The sequence below is a fragment of the Carassius auratus genome, chromosome 36 (assembly GCF_003368295.1).
Source record: "Carassius auratus strain Wakin chromosome 36, ASM336829v1, whole genome shotgun sequence".
Taxonomy (NCBI): Eukaryota; Metazoa; Chordata; class Actinopteri; order Cypriniformes; family Cyprinidae; genus Carassius; species Carassius auratus.
Window position 1 is genome coordinate 8,659,920 of NC_039278.1, and position 21,651 is coordinate 8,681,570.

The 21,651-nt window shown below is 36.9% G+C and overlaps 2 protein-coding genes across 4 annotated transcripts; both read right to left on the reverse strand.

Moving 5' to 3' along the window:
- Positions 1–210: 210 nt before the first annotated feature.
- LOC113055139 (NADH dehydrogenase [ubiquinone] iron-sulfur protein 7, mitochondrial-like) lies at positions 211–5,598 on the reverse strand. Of its 2 annotated transcripts, XM_026221152.1 has the most exons (8): positions 5,462–5,477; positions 3,889–3,925; positions 3,737–3,805; positions 3,535–3,652; positions 2,791–2,970; positions 1,027–1,073; positions 836–924; positions 211–451 (listed from the first exon to the last, which is right to left on the reverse strand). In XM_026221152.1, the coding sequence occupies exons 1-8, from the start codon at positions 5,475–5,477 to the stop codon at positions 354–356; spliced, it is 654 nt and encodes a 217-aa protein (XP_026076937.1). In that variant the 3' UTR covers positions 211–353. The 2 variants fall into 2 exon arrangements, with proteins under 2 accessions (XP_026076937.1, XP_026076938.1); XM_026221153.1 differs by lacking the exon at positions 3,737–3,805 and having other exon boundaries at positions 348–451; positions 5,462–5,598.
- A 5,146-nt stretch (positions 5,599–10,744) lies between these two features.
- On the reverse strand, positions 10,745–21,322 carry LOC113055140 (CTD small phosphatase-like protein 3). 2 transcript variants are annotated; one of them, XM_026221156.1, is made up of 11 exons: positions 21,041–21,322; positions 16,783–16,894; positions 16,591–16,704; positions 16,039–16,147; positions 15,832–15,949; positions 15,536–15,622; positions 14,706–14,768; positions 14,182–14,261; positions 13,603–13,729; positions 13,401–13,496; positions 10,745–11,175 (listed from the first exon to the last, which is right to left on the reverse strand). In XM_026221156.1, exons 1-11 carry the CDS (start codon positions 21,140–21,142, stop codon positions 11,110–11,112), a joined length of 1,074 nt encoding a protein of 357 aa, XP_026076941.1. In that variant the 5' UTR covers positions 21,143–21,322; the 3' UTR covers positions 10,745–11,109. The 2 variants fall into 2 exon arrangements, with proteins under 2 accessions (XP_026076941.1, XP_026076939.1); XM_026221154.1 differs by having other exon boundaries at positions 16,039–16,150; positions 21,041–21,321.
- Positions 21,323–21,651: the final 329 nt, after the last annotated feature.

Here is a 21,651-nt window from a genome sequence, read left to right on the forward strand (position 1 = left end):
TCTCAAGAAGGTCATTGAAATTCAGCAAATACTACCATGTAACATGTTTCATTGCATTATAAAATGGGTGTCTGGGAGAAATGTGCTAAAAAAGTCAATGTCACATGGCTTCATTAACCTAAATTGAGAGAGTCCAGTACATACATACAATAAGTTCTGACCTAATTATTAGTAGATGAAGTCTGCCCCACCGTGAAAACACAGATATCTGCATCAAACAGAAGTCAGAAAGTCTTTATTGTTGCTACAAAGAGGAGGAGCTGGTGAGAAATCAGCCTCCGGAGCACAACACATGAGCAGTATTAAATCAGTATTAAAACATCTCAGAACAGACGCACAAACACAATCACACTTCACTTGCGATACCAAATTCTCACTCTCTTTTCTCGCTTGATCTTCTTCTGTAACTGCAGCGTGCCATAAAGCAGAGCCTCTGCTGTTGGAGGACAACCTAGACGGACATATCATCTTATTATACACTTATTACAGACAATCTGATTGAGGCTATAGTAGGACTGGGTGATGTGGACAACAATATTTTCACTTTTCATATCATACAATAGATAATTACAACAATTATGCTTGGCTTTGGGGAGTGAAACGCTTTTACAAAGTCATTTGCTATATGCTCTTTTGTCAGTTAATATTTTATTTTGGTGCATTACTCTATTAAATTACTTCGTATCATGAATTAAAAGCTTAAAAACCTGAGAATGAATGTGTTTGTTCACAAGTAAACGCCTGTGCTTGAGTTCATGTATCAGACGAAACCACACAGAAACCTGCAGATCATGCCACCGGTGGATCTTTCTCGTAGAACGAAGTAAAAACACACCTGGGATGTAGATGTCCACTGGGACGATGCGATCACAACCCCGGACCACCGAGTAAGAGTAGTGATAGTAGCCCCCACCGTTAGCACAGCTTCCAGGATGAAAGGAACAAGAATTTTATTTTTGGAAAAACACAATGAAGTATGATAAAAATAAACTTGATTGTACAGATCAGCTTATTGGGGTTTCTCACCTTCCCATGGAAATAACGTATCTGGGTTCTGGCATTTGATCATAAATCTGCCATTAGCAAGACATTAATACATTACAGCAGCAGAACAATCAGAAATATTAAATTAAAATTAAAATGTATGCATTTAGCAGATGCTTTTATCCAAAGCGACTTACAGTGCATTCAGGCTATCAATTTTTACCTATCATGTGTTCCCGGGGAATCGAATCCCCAACTTTGCGCTTGCTTGCTTGCTAACGCAACGCTCTACCAGTTGAGCTACAGGAACACTGTAAGTGTTATAATATTAAAGGGACGGCTCACCCAAAAAATAACATTTTGTCATCAATTTACTGGCCCTGGTGTCATTCCAAATCTGCATGAGTTTCTTTCTTCTGTTGAACACGAAAGTAGTATTTTGAAGACTGTTAGTAATAAAGCAGTGTATGGTAGCAATAGTCAATGATCACTGTTAACGGTTTGGCTCCCCACATTCTGCAGAATATATTTATTTTTTGTGCTCAACAAAAGAAGCTCATACCAGTTTGGAGCGACTTGAGGGTGAGTAAATGATGACAAAAGTTTCATTATTGGATAAACGATCCGATTAAACCTAGTACTAAACATTTATATTGACGGTAGGGGTGAGCGATATTGGCGATTACGAGGACTAAATTATATTTTGCTGGTACTTTAGCAGGTTTAGGACTGCCGTGGACATCTGGCTCCCAAAGATTGTGATATTCTTCATATTCTGTGCGATGATTTGTTTGGAGGAGTAACAAAAATGTACTTCTCCAATAAGTTTAAAGTGATTTTTACCTTTTAGGGGCATTTACAAGACCAATTTATTTCTAATCTAATTAGTCTCTGCATCATATTTTCGGTCAAATTCTTAAACCGAATAAATAAATGTATGTAGCAAGACACTATAGGGCTGTTACCAAGCAAAGTAAATCAGTATCAACAAAAAGTGTGTTTGCATTGCAGAGGTGGCATGTAGAATCTGCATTTAGATGCATTTAAACGGTTTAATTCAGGACATCTAACCTGCAGTCACAAATGCATACTTAATTTTTTGACCTTTAAAAAACAAAATGTTCAATAGTGATATTTGATATTTTGGGGGCGAAAAAGGAATTATACAGGTCTTTAAATATAACCAAAATCCCATTAGGTGATGGCCAGTCTTTGAGTCATTCATTCAACCAATTCATTCAAACGTCTGATCGATTCAGTAACGAAACACCGTCGTGTGTTGCTCAGAGATACAACAAAGTTCTGCTGTGGCTTCATTTTGAACTATTTTCGTTGATGAAACAGAGCAAAAAGAATAACTTGTGTCTAAAATGCAAGTCAATTAATATTAACTTCTTGTTTATTGGGCTGTTTTATAAAATCAATATCACATTTGCAATCGTCTGATATTTGGAGAGAAAAAAATATTAACTTCGTGTGATATTAACTGTATCAGATATATTATATAAATACATAATCAAATATATAAGACATTTAAAAGTCATACGGGGGCAAATTAGCCCCCTTAGGTAGAATTTTGGTGGAATCTAAATGTATTTTAATAGACTAAATCACACAGTGAACGTGTGAACTCTAAAGGTGCACGCGCAGTAGTCTAACCAACATCGTAGTGTATGAGCACAATTAATCAGTGTGCTTTTGTTAGGCTTCTGCAATAATAAACAAGAATTACGATATTAGCATAGATATATATCACACACCCCTAATTGACAGGCAAGTTTATTACTATTCATATGATGCGATTACCTTACGCAATGCAGGAGCCATTTTGTTGGTTAGCGTCCCGGCGACTATCATGACATCAGCCTGTCTGGGACTGGCTCTGAACAAAAGACCAAACCGCTCCATGTCATAACGAGGGGCGGCCATCTGCATCATCTCCATTGCACAACATGCCAGGCCAAAGGTCATGGGCCATAAGGAGTTCTGAAATACAAACATTTTTTTTTTATTATTATATTAATAAGATAAGCTACAGTCCAAATTTTTAAGGTCATTTAAGTATTTTTTTTTTATTTAAATTTCACTTTCATTCAGCAAGGATGCATTAAATTGATCAAAAGTGACAGTAAAGGTTTTAATAATGTTACAAAATATTTCGATCTTTTCATCAAGCTCTCTATTCATCAGAAAATCTAAAAAATAAAAAAATAAAGTACTATGGCTCACATTAAATATTAAGCACCCATCTGTTTTCAGCACTGATAATAATCAGCATATTAAAGTGATTTCTGAAGATCATGTGACACTGAAGACCGGGGTAATGATGCTGAAAATTCAGCTTTGATCAGAGGAATAAAGTATTATTGATCAAATAAATGCAGCCTTGATAAGCAGAAGAGACTTCTTTTTTTAAAATAACAATAGAAAATTCTACTGACACCTAATTTCTGAACGCTAGTGTATGTAAGCATGCTAGAAGCTTTCTGAGAGGTGTGCGCAGGCAAGGACGGTGGCCTTCTAGGACCGAGTTTGTCAAGAGTGACGTACTCTGCGCGCCCAGTTGATCAGATCGTCCAGCTTGGTGACGATGTATTCACCCTTACTGCTGACCGCTGAAGATGCTCTTGGTGGCAGAGCTGTGCTTTCCTCTCTGAACAGGACCAGACTGGAAACAAGGGTATGCACAGTTAGTAACAACGACCCAGTTAATAGTGGAATAGCTGTTAGGACAAAACCATCCACTGCACACCTTGAGGTATTTTCATGCTTTCTGGCTGTCAGAGGAGCCTTTTCATGAGCAGAAAACCATGAAATGGCCCTAGATTACGAGCACAATATCAGTGTTACAACATTTTATATAAAATAAGGAAAACAGATCCTTAAAACGAATTCAAAACTTACCTTAGATTCAAAGCACCAAGGGTAGGAAGACGGGGAACTGAAATGAAACATTATTTAAAGTTGTGTTTTCAATACATATGAGATCACAACAATTACCTTGTTCAGCTTGGTTGAGCATAACCAATAATAGCATACTTTGTCAGAATAGCCTACCGGAAGTTGAGTTTTATAGTGGAGTCTGTCAATTTTAATAAAAAAATACAGTTTATACAGGGGTATGCTGTTATGATAGCCCTTGGTTTAATAAAAATACATGATTTTTTGATAGGCCCTGCGGTTTAATAAAAATACAGTTGATAAAGGGGCATGCTGTTTTGATAGTAAATTAGTCTGGTCTGTAGTGATGGGTAATTCGCGAATGAACCGGCTCTTTTAGGTGAACAACGGGAGATGGCTTGCATATCTGAAGAGCCAACTCTATTTAAAAAAATATAGCCTATAGAAATTAAATCATTATGTAATAATGAAACAATGGATGCATTTTATTTTATTTTAAATAATTGACTAATTCAAAGAACAAAAAAATTGTTATATAGGCCTAAAGGCGCACATATTTATTTCGACTGTGTGATCAGCCTCACATTTCGTTCCTGTCAATCATACATGAGGTGTCAACCAATTATAGCGCATGAGGGAGGGGCCGAAACAAAACAAAAGCAGGAAAATGAGTCGGAAACACAGCAGCATTTGGAATCATTTTAATGATCATCAGCCCCTCGAAAGAAAGGCAGCTTGCATTTCTGAATGCAAATCTCTCATAAAATAAAAATATGATCAGCATTTTGTGTGTGTATTCATGCTAGTTATACAAAACATAACTAGTGAGAATTCATGCTGGTTATATTACATGCCAAAAAAAGAGGGATCCTTTCAGTTATTTATTTTTCTTTAATATTGGTTCTATTATGTTTTTCAGATTCAGATTGTATTTGTTTTGTAATGTTGTTGTTTCTATATTTTAAAAAGTTGTAATTTAAATGCAAATGTTTAATAGTATTCTTTATAATTTTTTTTTTTTTTTTAAAGAAATTGTGAGACATTGTAAGTATGATTTCATTTAATAGTTTAATTAGAATAGTTTTCACACCTATCATAGTCTATCAACGTTATTGATTTTTGAAGAGCCATTTGTGAGCCAAAAGATCCGGCTCTTTTCAGTGAGCTGAGTCAAACGAGCTGGCACACGAAAAAGAGCCAAAATGCCCATCACTACTGGTCTGGTTCTGTTCCTCATTGATTGGGTGAGAACAGTTCAATATTACTGGCTGTGGAAATCAGCGGGCGTGGCTCATTATACTACACAGAAAACGCCCGTAAATAACCATAGACAGTAAAAGAAATGGACACAGGATAAAGCTCGCACAGCTTCAATCTGTAAGCAGTGAGTCTCAGATCAGTCGTGTTGAGTAACAAGGTCAATGAGTAAATTCCTTCATTGCACGAGAGTATTCATTCAACAACTGAAGATGCAGTGTAGTTTACATCTAATGCATGCCACATATACATGCTGCAGGAATAGTAATACTGTGCCGAGCAAAGATTTTAAATCGTAGGATAAAGCTCGTTTACTCACCCATCACTGATGCCATCTTTGCCTGTCACCTACTTCTGGTTGTTCTGCGACTTCCCCAATGTAGACGGTTTCATCGGGCGCAAGACCCTGGCCCTAAGTTAACTTCCTCTGTGTTGTGTAATATCGGTCTGGCTGCGGTGACTTCTACAAACGCAGTTAAAGTTAAAGGGGGGGTGAAATGCTATTTCATGCATATTGAGTTTTTTACACTGTTAAAGAGTTGGATTCCCATGCTAAACATGGACAAAGTTTCAAAACTTAAGTTGTACGTTTGAAGGAGTATTTCTGTTCCAAAAATACTCCTTCCGGTTTGTCACAAGTTTCGAAAATAATTTTTCGAGTATGTCTCTGTGTGACGTTAGATGGAGCGGAATTTCCTTATATGGGTCCTAAGGGCACTACTTCCGGAAGAGAGCGCGCTCCCATAGAGCAGAGCAGAGACCAGGGGGCAAGGAACTCGACCGGAAGTTGAAGTCGGGTGGGGGCTGCCATCTTTTAGCAGAACTTCACTTGCGTTAGCATTCCCATTGACTCCCATTCATTTTGGCGTCACTTTGACAGTGAATAACTTTACATCTGAGGCGTTTAAAGACTCTGTTTGTCCATTATTTATTTCTAAAGATACACGACAATGTATAAAGGGCTCCATTACCTTCTATGTTACATTATGGCCCCGTAGAAACAGTTTTCGTAAAAATAGGCTAACTTTGCGTCATAACCACTCAACTCTCTGTCGCATTACCGTACAGACAGGAGGAGAAGCTCGCAGGCAATTAACTTAATGCGGCGTACGGGCGTTACATTTTAAAATACTATACAAAATAATTAATCAGAATACTTACTCCTGCTCACTCACGACAAAGAACTCCCCGCTCAAGCTCGCCGTCTCTGCAAGATTAACGATGGCAGTTTGCACACACAGCTACTAGAAGATTTACATCTGTCAGACAGGTTGCTGACGTCGTCAAGCTTCGTTTGAGTCTGCGCATCAGAAACGGAAGTGCTAAAAAACGCTAAAAATGGGCTTCACTTGTCTCAATTGAGTTTCAATGGGGTCGCTGTGTCCATTTCTTTTACTGTCTATGGCAGAGACGAGACATTCACTGATCAGAGCGAGAGCGAAAAGTCACAAAAGAAGTGTGTTTTTGGTTGCGAGGGCAAGACAACCCTGCACAGATTACCAAAGAAAAAACAGCATTAAGGGACCAGTGGATGGAGTTTATTTTTACAGAGCATCAACGGAGTTGTGCAAGTGTTTTTGTTTGTTCCCTGCATTTCGAAGATGCTTGTTTAACAAACAAGGCCCAGTTTGACACCGGATTTGCATATCGTTTATTTCTTAAGGATAATGCAGTCCCAACGAAAAAGGGTCACGATCGTGTGTTGGAACCGCATGCGGTGAGTATAACTGCTTCAAATATCTCTGTGTTGTTAACTTAGCTATCGGCGCATAAGCACATCAAGTAAACCTATTGTACACCTTTAAAGAAGACGACATAAAGTGGAACTTAGTCATTTTCCAAAACCGCTAAGTGTAGCGGAGGCCAGCGAGTAGTGCTGTGCAGGTAAACCTCCCCGATCTCAAGAGATGCACTAGCAACAGACGCTAGTGGCTGTAGCCATTTAGCCTCCTTGTTAGAAGAGACCCGGGTTCGAGCCCCGCTAGGAGCAAGTGCGAGGAGTGTCAGAAAGTTTCAATACATACCACATAGAGACGCTGTTGTAGTCGTCGTTGCTGCTGCTGCTCTTGTTCAGTTTCAGCCTCTGGATCTGATTCTGGATCATAAATAAACAGCTGAATCTGACTGTTAGCCATGGTTTGTTTTGGATGATGTGTTTTTTTTCCCTCACGGTAATGTCACAACTTCCAAACGCTCTCAACGCAAAAGCCTACTCGCATTCGTAATTCTTTAGCTCCTTTAGCTTTTTACAAAATAAAATACATTACAAAATACATTAAACAGGTCAGATTAACCTGTTTTATACATCTAATTTTGTAACTAAACTCCATAATTATCACTATTCATTGACAAAGATGTATTTTTATTAATTTTTTGTTTGTTTGAAGAACTTAGTATCAGTCTGTAGTTAATAAATTACAGGTTCATCAGATTGAAATTAATCATGACTGATATACCATAATCTTGGAGTCTGATTATCATAATTACTCATCTCAGTTTCTGTATATGATTAAAATGATCCTCAGGTATTTGCGTAACTGGATCCAAAGCAATCAGAAGAATAGAATAGAATAGAATGAGCTTAATTCCCTGGCATGTTTACAGATACGAGTAATTTGTTTTCGTGACAGAAGCTCCACAGTGTAACAATGACAACGACAGAACTAAAAATTATAATATATAAAAAATGTAACCAGTAAATAATGAATAAAAATATACAAATTATATGGCAATTGTATGTACAGATATATATCAAACAGTTGTATGTACAGGTATATTATGTGTAAGTGTATAAATAGTGTTGTGTGTTCCAGTTATAGTCAAGTGTTCATGAGATGGACTGCCTGAGAGAAGAAGAAACTGTTCCTGAGTCTGGCCATTCTGCTGCTCTGAGCTCTGTAGCGTCTGTAAGGATGAAAGAAACTGAGAAACTTTGATCTCCCGAGAAACAGACAATACAAACATACACGGGCATCTTAGGGACACCCCCCAGAGTGGAGGGGCAGGTAACACCTCTCTCACATATGCACTGGTTCCTCCTTCACCCATCTCACTCAGAATGGTCAATAGTAGAATATAATGGTCTAATGCAAGTGATATTTACAGTCTTGTTTGGTGTCATTTGAATAGTCTCAGGGCGGGTAGTACACTGGTCTCAATCTTACAAAAGTAGACTAAAAGATCCTAAGAGTTGAGAGATATTTTGATTGCTGTAATGGGAGTGTCCTTTCCCAGGGTCCTTCATGTAAATTACCTTCTGTTCCCTTTGAGTTGTAAAACCACCCAGTTAATGCAAATTCCAGTTGTTTGTTCATGCCTCCATTTGGGGGATGTTTTATCTTGGTTTTGTATTTAAAGGATTGCAGCAAAAGGATCAGGGCGATTCTGTGTCTCCTCACGTCATACTATGTATTTTCTAAGGTCAAGTATGCATATTTTACTTTTAGATTCACCTTTGAGAATTTTATGTTTTATATTGATATGATTTGATATGTTTGAATTGGATGTAATTGGCAGAATGCATATTTACCTGACTCATAATTAAATTGTTACATTTGATTTTATTGTTTTACTCTGTAATTACAACCAATTTGCATTCCAAATTCAAATTCTCCTAAATTTGAGGTCATAATAAAATGGAGTCAGATTAAATAATAAAATAGAGTGAGATTTGAGTTTAACCTTAACTGAATAACTCTACACACTAAAAAGACTGAACACGCAGGTAAACTTCAGCCAGCCCCGGATACCTTCCTTGGAGCGAGTGCGCGGACCTTACATGTTGACCAGACGGCAACAGTTCAAGGATAGAGTATGCTGGATGTGAGTGATTTTGTCAGCCCTTTTGCTAATTCTGGATGAGTACAGTTCTTGAATAGAAGTGAGGGTTGTACCAATGATTCGCCCAGCAGTCTGTACTACCCACTGTAGTCTTCTGAGGTCAGATTTGGTAGCTGAGCTGAACCAGACAGTTACTGAAGTGCAGAGGACGGATTCAATGATGGCGGAGTAGAACTGTTTCGGCAGCTCATGTGACATGTCAGTCCTCTTAACTTTTCGTCAGTCAACTGAAGCATCAGAAATTGAGATTCTTTTTTTAAAACTACTGGTCCGTGATGAGCTTGGGGGTTTGAGAACAGATATACGTTACCAAACACAAATTAAATTAAAGCTTTTAATTAAGCTATTAATAGGAACTCTTGCAAAACATATACACTTCCATAATAGCACATTATATACCCTTTAGGGATAAGTATCTAGATATTGGGTCTCATTCATGAAACACGAGCAGAACACATTTTTGTGTAAATCGTGTGTAAAGTGGTTCTGGCGTAAATTTTCGGATTCATTAAAATGTTCGTATTTTCCAAATGTTAGTTAGTACGAAATAAATCTGCACCTGCTCCCAGCCACGCGTAAATAGTGCGTTTAACATCTGAACGTTTTGCTCATTAATACGGCTGCATTTTAATTCACCTTAATCGGGTACATATTTACACAGCATTTTGAAAAATATATTATATATAGTAATTAAATACGGTTTTCTTTTCACTTCTGGGACTGTTCGATTAACAGATGAAACTCCATTAACAGCATCTGTAATATGCTGCCAAGCTTCCTTTATTTTAGGACCTGATACGCCACTAGCTTGAAAATAAAACGTGGCATTTTGAATGAACTTCTGATAATAAAACTCCAATTTCTGCAGCTGAGATATTTTTATTTTTCACTCGCTTTTGAGAAGACATGTTGAAATCCTTCGTTTTGGTGTCATTATATGATGCCCATATATAGTCGTCAGTCGGATTTAATGGGCGGGATTTATGGTAATTGAGAATGAGCGTGTACGCGTGTCCCGTTTATGACTGGTTGGAATTCATTAACACACACACACACACATTTTACTATCACATCTGACGTTTACGAAGTATTTGTGAATCAGGAGAAGAGTTTTCGGGAAGTTCTCTTTACGCGTAAATCACTCACATATTTACTCGTATATTTACGAATGTTTCATGAATGAGACCCATTGTGTTCAGAAATTTAAAATCTATTATCACAACCTATTAAATTCTTCCTTTCATTTTAGTTAAATTGTGACCGTGTTATACTAATTTGATTTGGTTTAACCTGGGACGTGATTTAACTGGAATTAATTATTACACATTTTTAACAGATTTAACACTTGTGCTGAAAATCATTGACCTAATTTGGCGTTTCCAACCTGCCTATGAAAAAAAGCTTGTAAATCTCACTTCACGCTAGATTATATTCTATATTTCAACTAGCAGAGGTTTGCATCTTGTTTTTGGATTTGATTGGTTGTAGGTCTCTTTGATATGAGCTTATGCACCTGTTTTTTTGCTGAACATTGCCAGAATTATCCATAACTGTTCAAATTGCATTCCAAGGTGATGTATCTCGATTTAAGAATGTTTAGATATTTTTGTTAGAAAAAAAAACAAAAAGAGGAAGATTGTTTTTTTTTGTAGTGCATGGCGTGACTTTCTTTAAAAAACATAGTACACATTTTCTTAGCAAACTAAACGATTTCAAGTGTTATCCTTGTCTGACACACAAACAGACCAAGTTACAGACCAAAGAAAAAAAGATCATGTTTTTTTTTATTGGTAATTGAACTTTGGCATTGGTATTTTGTATTGCTTCACAATAGAGTACAACACATATTGAAATTAATTTATCAGTCTGAAATGTGCAAACACTTTCAATGGCACAAACCTGTACAAACATCTCAAGGTTCATCAATAAATTAAAGGCAAGATTCGAGTCCTATTCTTCAAAACGGGTCAGAACACCAGCTGACCTGTTAAGACTATACAAATAAACTTTTATTATACAAGAGTATAAAACCATACTACACTTTCAGCCTTGTATGTAGTATGATGTCTGGGAATCTCACTGCATTTACAAGGATAGCTCTACATTTATTTACACTTAATTCAGGGTTTAGTCTTCAGAAAGCAGCCTGTGAAAGTGATCGGTTCTCTTCTTTAAAACATTTCTGATGTCATCCTAGAAACAATCAAAAAACAAGTTAATCATTACTAAAAATTACTAATATTTACGCAATTAAAACGAGTACTTGGAACAAGTTTCTCTCTCTCTCTCTCTCTCTCTATATATATATATATATATGTGACTTTCCCATATTTTACTCTTATATCAGTTACTGTGAAGTATCTAGCCAGTTCTCTGTACTTCATAAGTTACATTATTAGTTTCAATAAATGTCCTTTTGAACTGGGTAGGAAATCACCTCGTTAGGTGGCTCTTATGGGGGATTTTTTTTTTTTTTTGAGGGGAGAGTTGGGTATTTTTTGGTTTTTACATTTTTAAACTATAATCAACCAACCTTAATGTTTTGACACCCAGTGTATTTGTGTTTTACAATTTATAATGTTGTTGATTCATTTATATTGTGAGGAAGATACTTAAAAAGCACTAAGATTTCAATCTCTGAATTAAGTTTATTTGAACTAAAAAAAAAAAAAACAAGTAAACAATAAATATAATAAAATACGAACAGATAAATGTCAAGTAATGGCACAATTAAATACAATAACAAGATACAACTAAAAATAACTATGCTTTAAATTTTTCAGGTAGGTATAACAGTAATATGCAGGTTCAGAAATACCACAGAAACTGTTTCAATAATCTGTTTAACTTTAAAATAACACCTGTTATTTTTCAGTGTATAAATAAACAATGTCAGACAGCAGCAGGTTTATTTAGGTTGCTGTCTCTTTAAGACCCATGCACAGATCTGTTACACACAAGTTTTGTTTCTCAACTGTTAACATTCACTTAATAGCCTATATACAGACAGTCAGCACGTTTACATGCACACCGGTAAACTGATAACACAAGTAAGCTGGGTTTACATGACTTAATTAATCAATCAGGTAATTTCCATGTAGCGATGTCAACATATAATCATTTGCGTATCTGATTCAAGAGTATTACAAACATTTGTCAATTGTGATGTTAAATTAAGCTTACAACATGTCGGAAAACTTGCAGCTCGTATATTATCCTCTCATGCAGTTATAAATGCAGCATGTGACTGAACCACTTCTACTTCTGCTGAACGAGATGAGAACCCATTTTTATAATTTCCCTTAAATCTGTCACATAACACACATGCGCACTTCAGTAAACCGTCAGAAAGCGGGTTCTTGCATTTACATCATTTACACGCCGTGCAAAATCAGACTAAGAAGCAAAAAACTACATGTCGACCAGTTTATGCTGACGCTGTTTATGACCTTACTACGATAAAAGAAAACCGGTTACCGCGTTTAGATGACCAAGTGCGTTTTCGGCTAGTTAAGCATAATCTGCTTAAAGGAACACTCCACTTTTTTTCTTTTAAATAGGCTGATTTCCCAACTTCCCTAGAGTTAAACAGTTAAGTGTACCGTTTTCAAATCCATTCAGCCGATCTCTGGGTCTGGTGGTAGCACTTTTAGCTTAGCTTAGCATAGATCATTGAATCTGATTAGACCGTTAGCATCTCGCTCAAAAATGACCAAAGAGTTTCAACATTTCTCCTATCTACAACTTGACTCTTCTGTAGTTACATCGTGTACTAATACTGATGGAAAATGAAAGGCCTATATGTCTAGGGACTATACTCTTATTCCAGCGGGACCATGTTTTAGGCGCTGCTGCACCCATGATGAAAAATGATCCTATTTGGAGTGGAGTGTTCCTTTAAGAACGTGCATGTAAACTTGCTCAGTGTTTAGTATTAACCGACTGTTTACATAGATACTCATCAAGACGGGCATTTTGACAATTTTATATATATTTGGCCATTTATGTGTAATAAAGCACAACACAACTTCCTTCTGTAGTCCCGCACTCTCAAGTGTGGCTCTATGTGCGCCCGCTTTGGGTGTAAGCTCACAGAAAGCGGTCTCAAAAAGAGCACGCAAGTACTGAATTGGGCACTTGAATGTTTAAAATTAAGACTCAAAAGCACGTGCAAATGATTAACTCCGCGAACTGTCCATTGTGACTTTTACGCTGAAATATTTGCGGGAATCTCCCACATTACAAAAGTGGAAACTGCGGGAATGAGTAGAACTATGTGCAATCCCTGCACCGAAATTCAAGTCCTGAAATATATTGAATTATGCGTAATCCCCGCAACGAAATTCAAGTCCTGAGAGAGAGATATATATATATAAAGAATAAGAATGGCATAGATGTTAATGACTAAAAACACTCACCGCATGCACTAGTTTCTCCATGTATGGAATGAGTTTTTGCAGCTCACGGTCCTCTTGATCTCCGATCCAGCTCTTTATGGGAATCATATTCATCAGCTAGAAAGAACAAACACAGATCCAGTAAGATCATGTCACTGATATGCTGGTTAGACTTGATGTTTAACAAACCCTTTTTACATAGAAAAGGTAAGGATAAGCATACATGATATGGGAAGGTGTGGGGGGCATTGTCCAGGATGACCGTCTTTGACAGGTCTCTCTCCAGAACAGTCAAGTCTTTAATGTAGTGTCCAAGCACACAGGCGCAATCTTCCTGATACAAACGATGTCTTTAAAACAAGAATGCCACAGAACGCATTACAGTTTCATTCTTCCTTCAAAGTGAAGTTTGTGACCTGCAAGATTTATTTTAGCACATTTTAGTTGTACTAAATTAAAATGAGAAGTGGTGGATTTCAAGTAACAATTTTTTTAATAGTTTTAATTTTAGATCAAGAACCTTGAAAGACGTGTGACATTTTTGATCAGATGATGTTTCGTAGTCAGTTAGACCAGTGGTTCCCAACCCTGATCCTGGAGGCACCCCAACACTTAACATTTGTGTCAGAGAAAGAAGATATGCAAAATGTGCAGTGTTGGGGTGCCTCTAGGACCAGTGTTGGGAACCATTGAGTTCGACCATCATTTGGCTCTTAGGTTAATAAAAATGTTATGAAGGTTATGAGAGATTTGCAGATGCCCAGCTGAGAATCATCTCCAGGAACATTTCAACATGTCTCACCTAAACAGCTTTTTATTAGGGTCCAATATATCTACAATCTTTTCTGCATAATCCTTTTTTGCAGAGGTGTAAACAAACATCTGGAATAGAAAAACAAAAATCAGAACTGGTTTATTAATAGAATTGTTCACTGGCATCATTCACACCAACACAAATGTTCAGCACAAAAATTTGTTCTGGTTTTTGCATACCATTTGAGTGAAAAGAAAAGAAAACTTTCTGACAATAGGTCGCACTTATGTAAAAGTGGAAACACCTTTCAGTTTACAACCCTATTTTCATGGAAAATATAAATGTCATTTACATGTTTTTAGAGTTATTTTTGACGTGTTGTTTATCAAATAGCACTATTTTATGAATCTTAATTGTTGCATTGATGCATTTCAATCTGTTGCACTGCTGGCATGCAAAGGTCCATATCAGACACATTAACTGTCCAATTAAATTAAGATCCATAGCACATCAAATATTAATCTTGGTGGAAACTGGCATTTACTGTTTTAATGTAATGTTCACATTATTACCTCAAAATGTTTGGTCATGGCTTGCAGAAACTCTTTGACATGTGGTCTGATGATCACATAGACCTGTGAAAAGATGTTTGATGAATCACAAAAGCAACACAAATGCAAACTTTTTCCGTGACAGCTGCATGACGTTAACCACCATTCCAACAAATACATGTATAAGAAGCTTGATGGAATGTTACATACAGAAATTAAAAATTGCTTAAAGTTTATTCACCCTCAGAACATCAGAACACAGTGAATGGGTGCCGTCACACAACTCCAGTCCATTAATTAGTCTCTTCTGAAGTGAAATGCTGTGTTTTTGTATCATGAGAACATTTTTAACTTCAAACCATAGCTTCCAGCTAAAATATGAGTTCTCTATCCATAATATTGCTTCCTCCGGTGAAAATTTCTCACCTGAATCAGGAGAGAAATATGCACCATATACAAGTGAAAACAGTCCAGTACTAAACAAACGTGGGTGGACTTGGATGTGAAAGAACAACAGGGGATGGACTTTTTCATTATTGAAAGCAATATTATAGAATATGGACAAACAAAAAGTGATGATTTGCAGTTGAAACACTTTAATGATGGATTTGCTTCTTATAAACATGCAGCTTTTCGTGTCACAAGACATTCATTGACTGACTAGAGACATGTGGATTATTGTGATGTTTTTATCAGCTGTTTGAACTAATTATGATGGCACCCATCCACTGCAGAGGATCCATTGACAAACAAGTGATGTGATGCAACATTTCCCCAAATTTGTTCCGATGAAGATACAAAATTTTTTTCAGCATGATTAATTTTCAACATTAACTACTAGTTTTACCAACCATGTACTTGTGATCTTGAAAGTGGGTATTAAAGGTGTATTCTGCATCTTGGATCACATTGAGTGAACTGAACACGAGGGTTTCATCCTAGAATAGTACAAAAACAAAAATATCACAAACAAGTCCCCTCTAAACCTCAATCCAATCAGTGAGAACATGGTCAACACTAGTCAACTTCATTTACATGACGCATCTCTCAATGGGGCAGCATTAATGACCCTGCCATTCATTTCAAGTCACCAAACTGCGTGTAAATTCATTCTGAGTTGACCAAAGTATTTAACAAGGTCACTTACCAAATCAAGCACCAAGGTGGCAGCAGGTGTGCTCCTCGTCTTCGGTGGTATATCCCGCACTGCTGAGACGGGCCTGGACTGTTGTGATCGATTTGGAATGTTCTTAATAAACGTGAAACTATGGAAGAAATCAGAAAGATTTCTAATTAAACCTCCTCAATCACTCTGAAGAGCACAAAAAGGAAATCATTTATAGAAGAGACTCACGGACTGAACACTTCTTCATTCTCTTCATCCTCTGAAAGAGTGCTGGCAGCACTGTAACCGAACACACAGTGTTCGGGACTGAACATGGGACCTGAGTTTGACTGCTCACCTACTAAATAAGCAACAGCTGTTACATATGCACATGAAATCCAAAACCAGCAACAGCACAAACCCTATTAGCATATTGCTAGCATGTTTTAACATCTAGCAATTTATCTTTGATTACTTGATAGGCTTTGTTAATGATAAGATACATACATACACACATTATATATAGCCTAAATTTCTATATATATATATATATATATATATATATGGAAATTTTGGCCAGCTTAGAAGTCTGAAGGTCTGTTATGTTATGTCAAAAATAAAGTATCCAGAATTATCAACTATGATTTTATGTTAGTTTTTTGGTTCAATGTATATTCAAACTAATGAATCCTTAAAGGAACACTCCACTTTTCTTGTAAATAGGGTAAGCTAAGCTTGCTTTCAAAAAAAGTTTATAATAAATAAAAAGAAAAGAGACAGAATAGATATATATATACTGACCATCTCTTGGGGGCGTGAGGAAACGCGCTGCAGGAGAGTAGAGGCTTCGAGCAGCAGGATTCAGTGAGGAACGTCTGTCCCGAAGGTGACTGACTGGGGTCTTGAAATCTAACTCTAAAAACACAACAATATCAACAACCATATCATCATTAATAAACTCTTAAATAACATTTGTCAAATTAATTGATGTACCTTTTCTGTCAACAGTAGGTAAAGCTTTTCTCCTTCTTCGTGGACGTTTGGCTGCTGTTGGGACTTCATCAGCGTCCAGACTGAAGCAGTCTTCAACAACTTTTACTTCATCCTAAAGCAAGAGCAAAGAAGACAAGCAGTTATTATTTTATTTATTTATGTTTTGACTAGGGCTGGTAAGCAATTACATTTTTAATTTTTAATCTAACTAGTTACATTATGTGCTGATTAATTAATCTAATTACTCTGAAAAGATAATTTAAAGTCATTGTTGTGCAAAGTTTCAAAAATTAAGTTGTACGTTTGAAGGATTTTTTTTCGAGTATGGCTCTGTGTGACGTTAGATGGAGCGGAATTTCCTTATATGGGTCCTGAGGCACTTCTGCCGGAAGAGCGCGCGCTCCCGTATAGCGAGGCTGAGCACAGACATTTCACTGATCAGAGCGAGAGCGTCGCGAAAAGTCACAAAAGGAGTGTGTTTTTGGTTGCCAGGGCAAGACAACCCTGCACAGATTACCAAAAAAAAAACAGCATTAAGGGACCAGTGGATGGAGTTTATTTTTACAGAGCATCAACGGAGTTGTGCAAGTGTTTTTGTTTGTTCCCTGCATTTCGAAGATGCTTGTTTTACAAACAAGGCCCAGTTTGACGACGGATTTGTGTATCGTTTATTTCTTAAGGATAATGCAGTCCCAACGAAAAAGGGTCACGATCGTGTGTTGGAACCGCAGGCGGTGAGCAAAACTAAAATATCTCTGCCTCCTTGTTAGTGCGTCCGCCTCCCATGCTGGAGACCCGGGTTCGAGCCCATGATTCTTTAGCTCCGCCCACACGTCACGCCTCCAGTCGGTCGTGTTTTTCCGGGAAAAATCGGTACAGACTATCTTTCTCTTATGAATATAATAAAACAAAAGACTTTTTGGAGTTATGAAGGATGCAGTACTACTCTATATGTACTCAAGATTAACAGGATATTGAGTGAAAATGAGCATTTCACCCCCACTTTAAATTTTCTTAATTTTATAATTATTACTATGAAAATATTAAATTATTTCTTTAAAGATCACGTTCTTCGTGATCCCATGTTTTAAACTTTAGTTAGTGTGTAATGTTGTTGTTAGAGTATAAATAATATCTGTAAAATTCTAAAGCTCAAAGTTCAATGCCAAGAGAGATATTTGATTTAACACAATTCGCCTACAACGAACGACCCGTTTGGACTACAGCCCTCTAGTTCCTGCAGTAATGACGTCACTAAAACAGTTTTTTGACTAACCAATGAAAAAGGGGGGCGTGGTCTTGTTGCACTCTGACGGAGGAGGAGGAAGAGGTGCATTTGTGTTTGTCGCCATGTCGTCGAAACGCTGTTATTTTCAATCATCTTTGTCTGGGCTTCCCAGGGACGCTGTACTTGGAGATTAATGGTTACAATTTATGTTTAACTCGGTTCCCGAAAATTATAATCCGCATGTAAAACTATGTGCAGCACATTTTGCTGAGGACAGCTTCCTCAATCTCAATCAGTTTAATGCCGGATTCGCACAAAGATTATTCTTGAAAGATGGAGCAGTTTCCTCTTTGTCTGGAGAAGGTGTTGTTTATGGACCACAACCGGTAAGTGTATTTTATTATTTAAGTTGGTGTGTTTAACAGTTTCTGTAACTTATTACACAAAGAGCAAGGCTGTTTAGCTTTGTTAACTAGATGTTAGGGCTGTGCAAAAAAATCAAATGTGATTTTCATGCGCATCTCGTCAGTAAAAAAGCTCCTGTGATTATAAGTACATCTCCAGCACATGCTCCTGCCCACTTGCTTCTCAAAACTAGTCCAATCGCGTTACGAGGAGGGCAGCGTGCTCTCAGCTGCTGTCGAATCACAACACAGGAACCGCTGGCTCAATCAGAACTCGTTACGTATTTCTGAAGGAGGGACTTTATAGAACAAGAAAGTCATCAGCCCGTTTTTATGACAGTGAAAACTGCGGTATACAGATAGGTGAATTGTGTAAAAAATACTGTGTTTTTTTACACTCGAAACATGAACATGTTATATTGCACACTGTAAACACAAAGCTTAAAAAAAAACATGAAAAAAACGTGACCTTTAATGAAATGATACTCTAAATAATAAATTAAAACTGCCAGTAGGTGGTGGTACATGTCTTAATGATTAAGTCATCGAGTCATTTATTAATTCATTGGATTCGTTCAAATGGCTGATTCATTCAGGAGTGAAGTAAATGGTTCTTTACTTATTGGTGCTCCTCTGCCCACCCTTCAAGAACTGTATACATCCAGAGTGAGGAAAAGGGCTCAGAAAATCACTCTGGATCCCTCACATCCAAGTCACCCCATCTTTGAACATTTGCCATCTGGCCATAGCTTTAGAGCCGCAAATACCAGAACAGCAAGGCACAAGAACAGTTTCTTCCCCCAGGCAATCTACCTCATGAACAGTTAAATATTCCCTACTTATGCTTATAAACGTGCAATATTCTTATATTTATTTGTTAATCCTCCATCCTAGAACATTCCTGCATCTCACTTAATCCTATTCCATTTTCATTTATAGCACAATTTTTTATACACTTTTTTTATTTGCCAATTTGTAATTCTCCTTTTTTTTTGTCTGTGTGTTGTTGTCTGTGTGTACTGGAAGCTTATGTCACTAAAACAAATTCCTTGTATGTGCAAGCATACTTGGCAATAAAGCTGTTTCTGATTCTGATTTATGAATGGTTCATTGAATCATTAGGCTTGTTCGACTTGAAGTGGTTCATCACCCTCAGACCAATCTGTGTGTGACATCAAAGAACCGCAAGAGCTTTAGAGAGCAGACGACTCCTTGTGCTTTTGAATCACTCTCACGGTACTTTGATGTCATTCACCGATCAGTCTGTGCACCACTTCAAATCCAACGCGACTATGGCCAATAGTTCAATGCACCAAATGGTTCACCCAATTAATTAAAAACGTCGATTCAGAAATTAAAAGCCCCTGTGGGTTGCTCGGGGAAGATCAGTTCTGATTTGTCTTTATCTTCTGGTTGGCAAAACAGAGCAAAACAGACAACATTGTGTCTAAAATAACACAATATTAACTTCTTAATGAACTGTTGAGATGAGTATCACATTTGCACTTAGCCTACTTCTCATGTCATATTTCTTAACTGTTTGATGTAATTACGAGATAACATTTCAAACAGGGGAATTTTGCCTCATATCTTGAATTTTAGGGATATTCTCTAGGCTCCATCACGCAGTAAGTTGTTGCTCTGCCTCATATTAGTCATCAATCGACTGTATGAAATGGCAGATGATCCACATAGGTCTGGGGCAGGGCAAGTGTGTTAAATACGTTAATAATTTTATTGCACTATTTTTCTCCATAATTAATCTAACACGTTAAATTACCACCCCAAGTTTTAACTCTATATCCACAACAATTGCTAGATTTATGGCAACAACAACTATATAATTTCAATACATCATTTACAATAATAACATATTCTTAAAAAAAATCATTATAGAAAAACATACAAGAAACAAAAGTACTGATAAAAATCATAAACAATCTTTCAGTTTAATCAGTGATAAAGTTCTAAAATACTCCCAGAAGAGACTTTAAAAAAAATACATATATACATATAAATACATACACACACAATATATATATATATATATATATATATATATATATATATATATAAACACATTTATATACGTAAATATATATGTGTGTGTGTGTGTGTGTGTGTGCAATAAAAATAATCTTCAAACAAATGCCTACTTACAGATATCTTAAATATAATATCTCAATTTAATTTATGTTTTAATAAACAACAATAACTACAAGATCCATGTGGTTCTTCGGCGACAATATACAGAGAACCTGATTGGCTTTTCAAATGCCATTCAAAAACACTTAAAATCTTATTGGCTACACGGCGAGCATTGGCCCCGCCCACAATCAGCTGAAGCAGCATTACGAAACCTACCAGAAATACATTAATTGCAAAATATAGTTATTCATATGAATAACAATATATAAGTAGTGACGAATAATGATATTTTATTAACATTTATAAGGCAAAATTGTTTAATTCCGCTCACCGGATCTCTCGCTTTAAATCGGTTAGCATCATGCTAACACGGCCTGTCAGAATCAGATCATCACATTCACAACACGGAATCACACGCTCAATCACACACAAGCTTTGTTTGCTTTCCATATGTAGTGTTTATGACAGTAAGTCTGACCTGTGTCTGAAGCTGCGGTCCCGGTGTCGCCGGAGCGGCTCGACGGCGGCGGGACGGTGTCGTCGGGTTTACATTTAAAATATTTCTCGACCGAAGTCTCATTTTGCTGGAGCCCCGATTAAAAGACGTGTTCAGCGGACATAGGGACTTTAACCTCTCAGGAATGATGTAGTAATGTTAGTACAAGCGTCGCGTTAATCTCCATGAATTCAGTCGTTCCACACTGACTTTAGTTTAAACCAGAGCCATATAGAGAGAGAGTTGCGACAACGGAAGTTCGAAATGTTTGGTTGTCACGTGATTCGTGTAGACTTCAAATAGTTCCAGGAAGTGCGTTGGCGGCCATTCAAACTGATAAGAGTAGAGTGACAGAACTGCGATTTCTGGTAATAAGGAATCAATAAATGCATTTATTTTATATGTTTATACAACACACTGACATATGTATGTAGCATGAGTATGTAGTTACAGCGATGTTGTTTTTAAAATATCAAATCGGGTAATATTTGAGGATTAGTGTTCAATTACCGTTATTTTAAAAACGTATTTCAGGCTAACGTTAAGTTTTATAAACACGGGTTGCTGTTGCCTTTTTACGTTACATATTGTCC

What these genes read in the sequence shown, in the direction of transcription:
- LOC113055139 (XM_026221152.1), bottom strand. An exon ending in AAGCATGAAAATACCTCAAG is followed by an intron (nt 3,653 to 3,736) that starts GTGTGCAGTGGA and finishes CCTTGTTTCCAG; the next exon opens with TCTGGTCCTGTTCAGAGAGG. An exon ending in AGTGGACATCTACATCCCAG is followed by an intron (nt 452 to 835) that starts GTGTGTTTTTAC and finishes ATGTCCGTCTAG; the next exon opens with GTTGTCCTCCAACAGCAGAG.
- LOC113055140 (XM_026221154.1), bottom strand. Translation starts at nt 21,142, where the DNA reads ATGAGACTTCGGTCGAGAAATATTTTAAATGTAAACCCGACGACACCG. An exon ending in ACCTACTGTTGACAGAAAAG is followed by an intron (nt 16,705 to 16,782) that starts GTACATCAATTA and finishes TTGTGTTTTTAG; the next exon opens with AGTTAGATTTCAAGACCCCA. An exon ending in AATGAAGAAGTGTTCAGTCC is followed by an intron (nt 15,950 to 16,038) that starts GTGAGTCTCTTC and finishes TTTCTTCCATAG; the next exon opens with TTTCACGTTTATTAAGAACA.